At 50.9% G+C, this 12,707-nt stretch overlaps 1 protein-coding gene across 5 annotated transcripts in view; it reads right to left on the bottom strand.

The window, feature by feature from the left end:
* The window catches only part of farp2 (FERM, RhoGEF and pleckstrin domain protein 2), a 114,382-nt gene that overhangs the window by 19,805 nt on the left and 81,870 nt on the right, over positions 1-12,707 (bottom strand). For 3 of the 5 annotated variants that reach the window (XM_065009334.1, XM_065009337.1, XM_065009338.1), the window contains exons 20-25: positions 11,783-11,851; positions 9,716-9,805; positions 6,285-6,305; positions 5,586-5,668; positions 5,300-5,418; positions 2,030-2,193 (exon numbers count right to left, since the gene is read on the bottom strand). In XM_065009334.1, the coding sequence (XP_064865406.1) occupies positions 2,030-2,193; positions 5,300-5,418; positions 5,586-5,668; positions 6,285-6,305; positions 9,716-9,805; positions 11,783-11,851 (546 nt within the window). The remainder of the gene's footprint in view (positions 1-2,029; positions 2,194-5,299; positions 5,419-5,585; positions 5,669-6,284; positions 6,306-9,715; positions 9,806-11,782; positions 11,852-12,707) is intronic. The other 2 variants (XM_065009336.1, XM_065009335.1) reach the window with 2 other exon arrangements.

Here is a 12,707-nt window from a genome sequence, read left to right as displayed (position 1 = left end):
TACCTCTAATACCTTATTATTATCTATCCTGATGTCACTTTACCCTGCCTTCATGTACATATCTACCTCTAATACCTTATTATTATCTATCCTGATGTCACTTTACCCTGCCTTCATGTACATATCTACCTCTAATACCTTATTATTATCTATCCTGATGTCACGTTACCCTGCCTTCATGTACATATCTACCTCTAATACCTTATTATTATCTATCCTGATGTCACTTTACCCTGCCTTCATGTACATATCTACCTCTAATACCTTATTATTATCTATCCTGATGTCACTTTACCCTGCCTTCATGTACATATCTACCTCTGCACTTTGATCTGGTATGGGTACTTCCTGTATATAGCTCCACATTGATCTGGTACTTCCTGTATATAGCTCCACATTGATCTGGTACTGGTACTCCCTGTATATAGCTCCACATTGATCTGGTACTCCCTGTATATAGCTCCACATTGATCTGGTACTGGTACTCCCTGTATATAGCTCCACATTGATCTGGTACTGGTACTCCCTCTGTATATAGCTCCACATTGATCTGGTACTTCTTGTATATAGCTCCACAATGACCTGGTACTGGTACTTCCTGTATATAGCTCCACATTGATCTGGTACTGGTACTTCCTGTATATAGCTTCACATTGATCTGGTACTTCCTGTATATAGCTTCACATTGATCTGGTACTCCCTGTATATAGCTCCACAATGACCTGGTACTGGTACTTCCTGTATATAGCTTCACATTGATCGGGTACAGGTACTTCCTGTATGTAGCTCCACATTGATCTGATACTCCCTCTGTATATAGCTCCATATTGATCTGGTACTTCCTGTATATAGCTCCATATTGATCTGGTACTTCCTGTATGTAGCTCCACATTGATCTGGTACTCCCTGTATATAGCTCCATATTGATCTGGTACTTCCTGTATATAGCTTCACACTGATCGGGTACGGGTACTTCCTGTATATAGCTCCATTCTTGTATATTTCATTTTATTCCTCGTGTTACTATTATAATTCTTTACTTTTTAATTCTGCATTGTTGGGAAGGGCTCATAAGTAAGCATTTCACGGTAAAGTCTACATCCGTTGTATTCGGTGATCAATTACATTTGATTTGTATGCGTGTCGCCAGACAATAACCGAAAGCTCGCGAAGACGAATCGCAGACAAGGTGAAACATATGTCGATGTGCCCTTGAGCAAGGCACTTAATCTTAATTGCTCGAGGGTGGGTAATGCAAAAAACGAATATCCAATTCACACATGTAATGACACGTGTGAAATAGGACAATTGTAAGCACCCACGAAATAGTGTGTGTGTCTGTGGTTCTACGGGGGACAGGCCTCTCCGTGTTATGCCTGTGGCTCTACGGGGGACAGGCCTCTGTGTTGTGTCTGTGGCTCTACAGGACAGGCATCTCTGTGTTGTGTCTGTGGCTCTACGGGGGACAGGCCTCTCCATGTTGTGTCTGTGGCTCTACGGGGGACAGGCCTCTGTGTTGTGTCTGTGGCTCTACGGGGGACAGGCCTCTCCGTGTTATGCCTGTGGCTCTACGGGGGACAGGCCTCTCCGTGTTGTGCCTGTGGCTCTACGGGGGACAGGCCTCTCCGTGTTGTGCCTGTGGCTCTACGGGGGACAGGCCTCTCTGTGTTGTGTCTGTGGCTCTACAGGGGACAGGCCTCTCCGTGTTGTGTCTGTGGCTCTACAGGACAGGCCTCTCTGTGTTGTGTCTGTGGTTCTACGGGGGACAGGCCTCTCCGTGTTGTGTCTGTGGCTCTACGGGGGACAGGCCTCTCTGTGTTGTGTCTGTGGCTCTACAGGACAGGCCTCTCCGTGTTGTGTCTGTGGCTCTACGGGGGACAGGCCTCTCTGTGTTGTGTCTGTGGCAGACAGTATGCATCCTGCATCGGACTATACAGTCATCAGAGAACCCACAAGCAGTGATGGAAATCATTGAATGTGGTGTGTGTGTGTGTGTGTGTGTGTCTCTCTCTCTGTGTGTAGTCTCTACCTCCACAGCCAGGCTGTGATCTGACATGGACACGCTGGTGTTGCGATGCCAGCAGACATGCATGGTGCTGTTGGCACGGTGATGGGTCTGCTTATCCAGAGAGTTACGGGACGACGACATGTCATCCTCTGACTCCTGATCCAGAGAAACCTCATCCGACGACCCTGAGGAAGGAGGGGAGGGGCAGGGAGGAGGGGGAGGGGTTAGCTACATCTAAAGGGAGGGGTTACAGTACATTTGTAGTAAAGTCCACCCAATAGGAGCACCATCTGGCTCCAACAGTCAACGCTTCCTACTCACTCACCTCAGACGACTGCTCGAGCCTGGAAGACCACTTAACACCTTGTCTGTTTTTAAGATTCAGATGCACCAGAAAATCCACTGACATAAGAATACAACACATATAGCGATGGTTCCACAACATCCAGCCCAGGAGGCTAGATGGTTCCACAACATCCAGCCCAGGAGGCTAGATGGTTCCACAACATCCAGCCCAAGAGGCTAGTTGGTTCCACAACATCCAGCCCAAGAGGCTAGATGGTTCCACAACATCCAGCCCAAGAGGCTAGATGGTTCCACAACATCCAGCCCAGGAGGCTAGATGGTTCCACAACATCCAGCCCAGGAGGCTAGATGGTTCCACAACATCCAGCCCAGGAGGCTAGATGGTTCCACAACATCCAGCCCAGGAGGCTAGATGGTTCCACAACATCCAGCCCAGGAGGCTAGATGGTTCCACAACATCCAGCCCAGGAGGCTAGATGGTTCCACAACATCCAGCCCAGGAGGCTAGATGGTTCCACAACATCCAGCCCAGGAGGCTAGATGGTTCCACAACATCCAGCCCAGGAGGCTAGATGGTTCCACAACATCCAGCCCAGGAGGCTAGATGGTTCCACAACATCCAGCCCAGGAGGCTAGATGGTTCCACAACATCCAGCCCAGGAGGCTAGATGGTTCCACAACATCCAGCCCAAGAGGCTAGATGGTTCCACAACATCCAGCCCAAGAGGCTAGATGGTTCCACAACATCCAGCCCAGGAGGCTAGATGGTTCCACAACATCCAGCCCAGGAGGCTAGATGGTTCCACAACATCCAGCCCAAGAGGCTAGATGGTTCCACAACATCCAGCTCAAGAGGCTAGTTGGTTCCACAACATCCAGCCCAGGAGGCTAGATGGTTCCACAACATCCAGCCCAAGAGGCTAGATGGTTCCACAACATCCAGCCCAAGAGGCTAGATGGTTCCACAACATCCAGCCCAAGAGGCTAGATGGTTCCACAACATCCGGCCCAAGAGGCTAGATGGTTCCACAACATCCGGCCCAAGAGGCTAGATGGTTCCACAACATCCGGCCCAAGAGGCTAGATGGTTCCACAACATCCGGCCCAAGAGGCTAGATGGTTCCACAACATCCGGCCCAAGAGGCTAGATGGTTCCACAACATCCGGCCCAAGAGGCTAGATGGTTCCACAACATCCAGCCCAAGAGGCTAGATGGTTCCACAACATCCAGCTCAAGAGGCTAGTTGGTTCCACAACATCCAGCCCAGGAGGCTAGATGGTTCCACAACATCCAGCCCAAGAGGCTCGATGGTTCCACAACATCCAGCCCAAGAGGCTAGATGGTTCCACAACATCCAGCTCAAGAGGCTAGTTGGTTCCACAACATCCAGCCCAGGAGGCTAGATGGTTCCACAACATCCAGCCCAAGAGGCTAGATGGTTCCACAACATCCAGCCCAAGAGGCTAGATGGTTCCACAACATCCAGCCCAAGAGGCTAGATGGTTCCACAACATCAGGCCCAAGAGGCTAGATGGTTCCACAACATCCAGCCCAAGAGGCTAGATGGTTCCACAACATCCAGCCCAAGAGGCTAGATGGTTCCACAACATCCAGCCCAAGAGGCTAGATGGTTCCACAACATCCAGCCCAAGAGGCTAGATGGTTCCACAACATCCAGCCCAAGAGGCTAGATGGTTCCACAACATCCAGCCCAAGAGGCTAGATGGTTCCACAACATCCAGCCCAAGAGGCTAGATGGTTCCACAACATCCAGCCCAAGAGGCTAGTTGGTTCCACAACATCCAGCCCAAGAGGCTAGTTGGTTCCACAACAAAAGGGGAAAAGACAATATAAAGTCATCACTATAAAAATAAAGAGGGATTTAAATGCTGTAGGCTACAGCCAGGTGCACAAGTAGTATAGATCCTAACTATACACTACAGGGCGGGGTAATGCTGGGGGTCGCCACAGGGCGGGGTAATGCTGGGGGTCGCCACAGGGCGGGGTAATGCTGGGGTCGCCACAGGGCGGGGTAATGCCGGGGTCGCCACAGGGCGGGGTAATGCCGGGGTCGCCACAGGGCGGGGTAATGCGGGGGTCGCAACAGGGCGGGGTAATGCTGGGATCGCCACATGGCGGGGTAATGCTGGGATCGCCACATGGCGGGGTAATGCCGGGGGTCGCCACAGGGCGGGGTAATGCCGGGGGTCGCCACAGGGCGGGGTAATGCTGGGATCGCCTCAGGGCGGGGTAATGCTGGGGGTCGCCACAGGGAGGGGTAATGCTGGGATTACAACGGTGCGGGTAATGCTAAGATTGCTAGAGAGGGGTAATTCTGTCTTACTGTCGGAGCGATCAGAGAGAGGGGTAATTCTGTCTTACTGTCGGAGCGATCAGAGAGAGGGGTAATTCTGTCTTACTGTCGGAGCGATCAGAGAGAGGGGTAATTCTGTCTTACTGTCGGAGCGATCACAGAGAGGGGTAATTCTGTCTTACTGTCGGAGCGATCACAGAGAGGGGTAATTCTGTCTTACTGTTGGAGCGATCAGAGAGGGCTAATTCGGTCTTACTGTCGGAGCAATCAGAGAGAGGGGTAATTCTGTCTTACTGTCAGAGCGATCAGAGAGAGGGGTAATTCTGTCTTACTGTTGGAGCGATCACAGAGGGGTAATTCTGTCTTACTGTCGGAGCGATCAGAGAGAGGGGTAATTCTGTCTTACTGTCGGAGCGATCAGAGAGAGGGGTAATTCTGTCTTACTGTTGGAGCGATCACAGAGAGGGGTAATTCTGCCTTACTGTCGGAGCGATCACAGAGAGGGGTAATTCTGCCTTACTGTTGGAGCGATCACAGAGAGGGGTAATTCTGTCTTACTGTTGGAGCGATCAGAGAGGGGTAATTCGGTCTTACTGTTGGAGCGATCAGAGAGAGGGGTAATTCTGTCTTACTGTCGGAGCGATCAGAGAGAGGGGTAATTCGGTCTTACTGTTGGAGCGATCACACAGGCCTGGGTCCAGGAACAGGTCTGATTTCTCCTGAGATTTCTTGGTCATCTCAATTGCCATGTTGAGGTCCTCTATCCATTTCCCCATCTCCACCTTCGAGCTACAATCACATCCACACAGGGAGGCGAAACAGATCAGCTGAAGAAGTGAGCAGGATGGGTTTACGACTCAGGACTTTAACCAATCGGTTCACTATTAAAATGAAGATTTGCATTTGTCTTTAGATTAAAAAGCATAACTGTCCTGTGTGTGTGTGTGTGTGTTTACCTGGCTGCCACCACAATGGTCCTCTGGGCAGAGTAGATGGTGAAGCAGTGAGGAACAGACCACTCATTCTCACTCTCTTCCACCTAAGGATGGAAGGGAAGGGGGGGAGGGACACAGTAAGATGGTTGATCAGCAAAAGATACGTTGGCCTTTGGCCACAACCACCTGCTCTCATGGGATTGGACAAGAGCAGCAGGGGAACTGGGGGTAAAACAGATCAAAGGAAGGCCTGCCAAAAGCAGGGGGGTTTGTCTACTGCACATCCGTCTGGCCTGGGGGGTTATCTACTGCACATCCGTCTGGCCTGGGGGTATCCTACCGCACATCTGTCTGGCCTGGGGGGGTATTCTACTGCACATCCGTCTGGCCTGGGGGGGTATCTACTGCACATCCGTCTGGCCTGGGGGTATCTACTGCACAACCGTCTGGCCTGGGGGGGGTATTTACTGACAGGCAGTTAAACCCACTGTTCCCCAGTATAGCCGTCATTGTAAATAAGAATTTGTTCTCAACTGACTTGACTAGTTAAATAAAGTTAAAATAAATAAATAAATACATTCTAAACACAGCTTCTTTCTCCCTTTAGCAGCCATTCACAGACGTTTCGTCAGAGCCCACACCTAAGCGTTGTTTTGTCTACACCAGTACGGGAGAGGGAGCAGGTAACGTGCCCTAGCTAACAGAACCCAGAGTACTCACCGGGGCCTCCAAAACTATGAGCTGCATCACAAATGGAGAAGCAGAGACGCAGGTTAGACCAAAGCAGGGGACCTCGAGGTCGTCTCACTGACTAACTAACTGGACCTCTGTCAAACCCCCACCCTGACCTCCCAACCCCCCCCCCCCAACTCAACACAGTGCTACTCTTTTTTTGTTGTAGAATGCAATGGAAACACCTCACACATCTCCCTGATCTGGTGTTAGATCCCCCCCCCCTTAGCAGTGACTTATCTCCCTCAGTTTCCTTCTGTCTGACTCCCGACACTTCAGAAAACTGAACAACCAGCTGAGGAAAGATGATGATATTAAACCTTTCAGTAACTTTGGGGCTCAATTCAATCCGTAGCGTATAAGATCTGCGTTGTAGCACACGGGTTGACATTTGAAAAGATCATTCCCGATGGAGCCGACATATTCAGCGTTTACCGTGAACGCGGTCTCCGTGAAGGCGGTCTCCGTGAACGCGGTCTCCGTGAACGCAGTCTCCGTGAACGCAGTCTCCGCGAACGCAGTCTCCGCGAACGCAGTCTCCGCGAACGCAGTCTCCGCGAACGCAGTCTCCGCGAACGCAGTCTCCGCGAACGCAGTCTCCGTGAATGCGTTAACATTGCCTTTTTTTTAAAGAGTAAATCGCGCTAGAAAGCAGATCTTCTGCACTACGGATTGAATCGAGCTCTCACAGTGGCCCATGAAGGTGATGTTTTCTGAAATGTCTATTTTGTCGTCATGGGGACGACTTGCTGAATCAAGACAGTTGCTCAAAAACACGAGTAATAATTCAATCCAAAATAGGAAGGAAACAGTCATTCACCTACTTATTAGGTTTTCCAGAAAACTCAGTTGGAAGATTTCCAGAATCAGGAGGGAAAGGAGGAATTCTGTAATTCTACAACTAAGATTTCTGAATTTTGCAACCCTAGTATGTATTTTATTAGCAGCAGGTTACCCACAGCTAGGTCAGGTTACCACAGCTAGGTCAGGTCAGGTTACCACAGCTAGGTCAGGTTACCACAGCTAGGTCAGGTCAGGTTACCACAGCTGGGTCAGGTCAGGTTACCACAGCTGGGTCAGGTCAGGTTACCACAGCTGGGTCAGGTCAGGTTACCACAGCTGGGTCAGGTTACCACAGCTGGGTCAGGTCAGGTTACCACAGCTGGGTCAGGTCAGGTTACCACAGCTAGGTCAGGTCAGGTTACCACAGCTAGGTCAGGTCAGGTTACCACAGCTAGGTCAGATCAGGTTACCACAGCTGGGTCAGGTTACCACAGCTGGGTCAGGTTACACACAGCTGGGTCAGGTCAGGTTACCCACAGCTGGGTCAGGTTACCACAGCTGAGGTCAGGTTACCACAGCTAGGTCAGGTCAGGTTACCACAGCTAGGTCAGGTTACCACAGCTAGGTCAGGTCAGGTTACCACAGCTAGGTCAGGTCAGGTTACCACAGCTAGGTCAGGTCAGGTTACCACAGCTGGGTCAGGTCAGGTTACCCACAGCTGGGTCAGGTTACCACAGCTAGGTCAGGTCAGGTTACCACAGCTGGGTCAGGTCAGGTTACCACAGCTAGGTCAGGTCAGGTTACCACAGCTAGGTCAGGTCAGGTTACCACAGCTAGGTCAGGTCAGGTTACCACAGCTGGGTTAGGTCAGGTTACCCACAGCTGGGTCAGGTTACCACAGCTAGGTCAGATCAGGTTACCACAGCTGGGTCAGGTTACCACAGCTGGGTCAGGTTACACACAGCTGGGTCAGGTCAGGTTACCCACAGCTGGGTCAGGTTACCACAGCTGGGTCAGGTTACCACAGCTAGGTCAGGTCAGGTTACCACAGCTAGGTCAGGTCAGGTTACCACAGCTAGGTCAGGTCAGGTTACCACAGCTGGGTCAGGTTACCACAGCTAGGTCAGGTTACCACAGCTAGGTCAGGTCAGGTTACCCACAGCTAGGTCAGGTCAGGTTACCACAGCTGGGTCAGGTCAGGTTACCCACAGCTGGGTCAGGTCAGGTTACCCACAGCTGGGTCAGGTTACCACAGCTAGGTCAGATCAGGTTACCACAGCTGGGTCAGGTTACACACAGCTGGGTCAGGTTACACACAGCTGGGTCAGGTCAGGTTACCCACAGCTGGGTCAGGTTACCACAGCTGGGTCAGGTTACCACAGCTAGGTCAGGTCAGGTTACCACAGCTAGGTCAGGTCAGGTTACCACAGCTAGGTCAGGTCAGGTTACCACAGCTAGGTCAGGTCAGGTTACCACAGCTAGGTCAGGTCAGGTTACCACAGCTGGGTCAGGTCAGGTTACCACAGCTGGGTCAGGTCAGGTTACCCACAGCTGGGTCAGGTTACCACAGCTAGGTCAGATCAGGTTACCACAGCTGGGTCAGGTTACACACAGCTGGGTCAGGTTACACACAGCTGGGTCAGGTCAGGTTACCCACAGCTGGGTCAGGTTACCACAGCTGGGTCAGGTTACCACAGCTAGGTCAGGTCAGGTTACCACAGCTGGGTCAGGTTACCACAGCTGGGTCAGGTTACCACAGCTAGGTCAGGTCAGGTTACCACAGCTAGGTCAGGTCAGGTTACCACAGCTAGGTCAGGTCAGGTTACCACAGCTGGGTCAGGTTACCACAGCTAGGTCAGGTCAGGTTACCACAGCTAGGTCAGGTCAGGTTACCACAGCTAGGTCAGGTCAGGTTACCACAGCTAGGTCAGGTTACCACAGCTAGGTCAGGTTACCACAGCTGGGTCAGGTTACCACAGCTAGGTCAGGTTACCACAGCTAGGTCAGGTTACCACAGCTGGGTCAGGTTACCACAGCTGGGTCAGGTTACACACAGCTGGGTCAGGTCAGGTTACCACAGCTGGGTCAGGTCAGGTTACCCACAGCTGGGTCAGGTTACCCACAGCTGGGTCAGGTTACCCACAGCTGGGTCAGGTCAGGTTACCACAGCTAGGTCAGGTTACCACAGCTGGGTCAGGTCAGGTTACCACAGCTGGGTCAGGTCAGGTTACCACAGCTAGGTCAGGTTACACACAGCTGGGTCAGGTTACACACAGCTGGGTCAGGTTACACACAGCTGGGTCAGGTTACACACAGCTGGGTCAGGTTACACACAGCTGGGTCAGGTTACACACAGCTAGGTCAGGTTACCACAGCTAGGTCAGGTTACCACAGCTAGGTCAGGTTACCACAGCTGGGTCAGGTTACCACAGCTAGGTCAGGTTACCACAGCTAGGTCAGGTCAGGTTACCACAGCTGGGTCAGGTTACCACAGCTAGGTCAGGTTACCACAGCTGGGTCAGGTTACCACAGCTGGGTCAGGTTACCACAGCTAGGTCAGAGCCAGATTAACCTGAGGTCACGGCTAACAGAGTAAAGGTCAGGGGTCAACACAGGGCAGGCAGCTTTATACTCACGATCATGCCGTGCAGAGGCAGCTGGCCATGGACCTTGAACTGGTTGGTGGCCGTCACACCTTTACTCGTGTACAGGAGCTGGTCAGAGAACTGAGAGGAAAGACCGAACATAGACCATGAGATTCACCACGACACAAACTATCGTTATCCTAATTAGGGTTGTCATGACTCCAGTAACCTAATGTTGCAGGTGTAAAAGAAACGGTTGAAACTAGACCCCCCCCCCTACAAAAAAAAAAAACTGTTCAAGCAATCCTGTAAATGTGGATGAGTGTTTGAAAGCATCCGATCCATGATGCGCTGTGGGTAAATGGCGACCGACTGATCTACAAATAATAAATGGAGTCGTTATTTATGATGAAAGTTGATTTGTAGATCAGTCGGTAGGCAGTCGCCTGCATTGTCAGCTGTAATGTCGAACATGCCTGGTTGTTAACTTCCCAAAAGCTACAGTCTCTTTACATTTCCCTTGAAAACCAGAACATTCGTGGTGGTTAGAGTGTAGAGGCGGCAGGGTAGCCTAGTGGTTAGAGTGTAGAGGCGGCAGGGTAGCCTAGTGGTTAGAGTGTAGAGGCGGCAGGGTAGCCTAGTGGTTAGAGTGTAGAGGCGGCAGGGTAGCCTAGTGGTTAGAGTGTAGAGGCGGCAGGGTAGCCTAGTGGTTAGAGTGTAGAGGCGGCAGGGTAGCCTAGTGGTTAGAGTGTAGAGGCGGCAGGGTAGCCTAGTGGTTAGAGTGTAGAGGTGGCAGGGTAGCCTAGTGGTTAGAGTGTAGAGGCGGCAGGGTAGCCTAGTGGTTAGAGTGTAGAGGCGGCAGGGTAGCCTAGTGGTTAGAGTGTAGAGGCGGCAGGGTAGCCTAGTGGTTAGAGTGTAGAGGCGGCAGGGTAGCCTAGTGGTTAGAGTGTAGAGGTGGCAGGGTAGCCTAGTGGTTAGAGTGTAGAGGCGGCAGGGTAGCCTAGTGGTTAGAGTGTAGAGGCGGCAGGGTAGCCTAGTGGTTAGAGTGTAGAGGCGGCAGGGTAGCCTAGTGGTTAGAGTGTAGAGGCGGCAGGGTAGCCTAGTGGTGGTTAGAGTGTTAGAGGCGGCAGGGTAGCCTAGTGGTTAGAGTGTAGAGGTGGCAGGGTAGCCTAGTGGTTAGAGTGTAGAGGCGGCAGGGTAGCCTAGTGGTTAGAGTGTAGAGGCGGCAGGGTAGCCTAGTGGTTAGAGTGTAGAGGTGGCAGGGTAGCCTAGTGGTTAGAGTGTAGAGGTGGCAGGGTAGCCTAGTGGTTAGAGTGTAGAGGCGGCAGGGTAGCCTAGTGGTTAGAGTGTAGAGGAGGCAGGGTGGCCTAGTGGTTAGAGTGTAGAGGCGGCAGGGTAGCCTAGTGGTTAGAGTGTAGAGGAGGCAGGGTAGCCTAGTGGTTAGAGCAGTGGACTAGTTACCGGAAGGTTGCAAGTTCAAATCCCCGAGCTGACAAGGTACAAATCTGTCGTTCTGCCCCTGAACAGGCAGTTAAACCCACTGTTCCTAGGCCGTCATTGAAAATAAGAATTTGTTCTTAACTGACTTGCCTAGTTAAATGAAAGGTAAAATTAAAAAGCAGACTAAACTCTTCAGTGTAATGTAGCTTGGAAAATAAACGTTACTCAGGCGGACAACACAAGGCTGTTTTTTCCCCCCTAACATTAGGACTGTTTTCCTCAAGAAATGAATGTTTCCTTTCCTTCCTTACCTCCTAGTCAGGCGATACCGGTACCGTGACAACGCTAATCTTAATAGTTTATACTGAGTGACCACTATCTGGCATAAAACATGACATATCTGAAGACAGAGAGGAAAGATACACATCGATATATTTAACCTTTATTTGTCCGGGTTTGACTCATTGAGATCATCTCTGGTTTATAACGCTGGATAAGAGCTGGTGCTAAAATGACTCCAATAGAAATCATACAGGAGACAGAGGAAAGACTGGAGAGACATTGAAATAAACGAGAAACTCACGTTGTCGGAGTGATACTAATCATTTTCTCAGCTTGTATAAAAAGATAGAAATCAACAAACAAAAGGATTGTTGAAACTGAAACGCTGAAACTCACCAGGAAAAACATCCTTTGCTGCAGCCCTTTTTTGGTCAGCTTGTACAGACAACCCTCTCGAATGAACTCCTGAAAACCAGAAAAGTAGATGAAGTTTTTTTTTTTATGTCCTCTCACTGTCAACTGCGTTTATTTTCATTTTAACTTAACATGTGTAAATATTTATATGGACATAACAAGATTCAACAACTGAGACATAAACTGAACAAGTTCCACAGACATGAAATGGAATAATATGTCCCAGAACAAAGGTGTGGGGGGGTTCAAATCAAAAGAAACAGTCAATGCAGCTGGTGGCCACAGCAAATACTGCAGTGCATCTCCTCATATTACCCCACTCTTCCACCAAGGCACCTGCAAGTTCCCGGGCATTTCTGGGGGGAATGGCCCTAGCCCTCACCCTTCGATCAAACAGGCCCAGACATGCTCAATGGGATTGAGATCTGGGTTATTCGCTGGCCATGGCAGAACACTGACATTCCTGTCTTGCAGGAAATCACGCACAGAACGAGCAGTAATGCTGGTGGCATTGTCATGCTGGAGGGTCATGTCAGGATGAGCCTGCAGGAAGGGTACCACATGAGGGAGGAGGATGTCTTCCCTGTAACGCAGAGCATTGAGATTCCCTGTAATGACAACAAGCTCAATCCGATGATGCTGTGACACACCACCCCAGACCATGACGGACCCTCCACCTCCAAATCGATCCCGCTCCAGAGTATAGGCCTCGGTGTAACGCTCATTCCTTCAACGATAAACGTGAATCTGACCATCACCCCTGGTGAGACAAAACCGCGACTCATCAGAGAAGAATACTTTTTGCCAGTCCTGTCTGGTCCAGTGATGGTGGGTTTGTGCCCATAGGCGACGTTGCTGCCGGTGATGTCTGGTGAGGACCTGCCTTTACAACAGGCCTACAAGCCCT

Source organism: Oncorhynchus nerka, linkage group LG24 (genome assembly GCF_034236695.1).
Source record: "Oncorhynchus nerka isolate Pitt River linkage group LG24, Oner_Uvic_2.0, whole genome shotgun sequence".
NCBI classification, from domain to species: Eukaryota; Metazoa; Chordata; class Actinopteri; order Salmoniformes; family Salmonidae; genus Oncorhynchus; species Oncorhynchus nerka.
The sequence above is the reverse complement of the archived record's forward strand: the minus strand, read 5'-3'. Positions and strand labels throughout refer to the sequence as shown.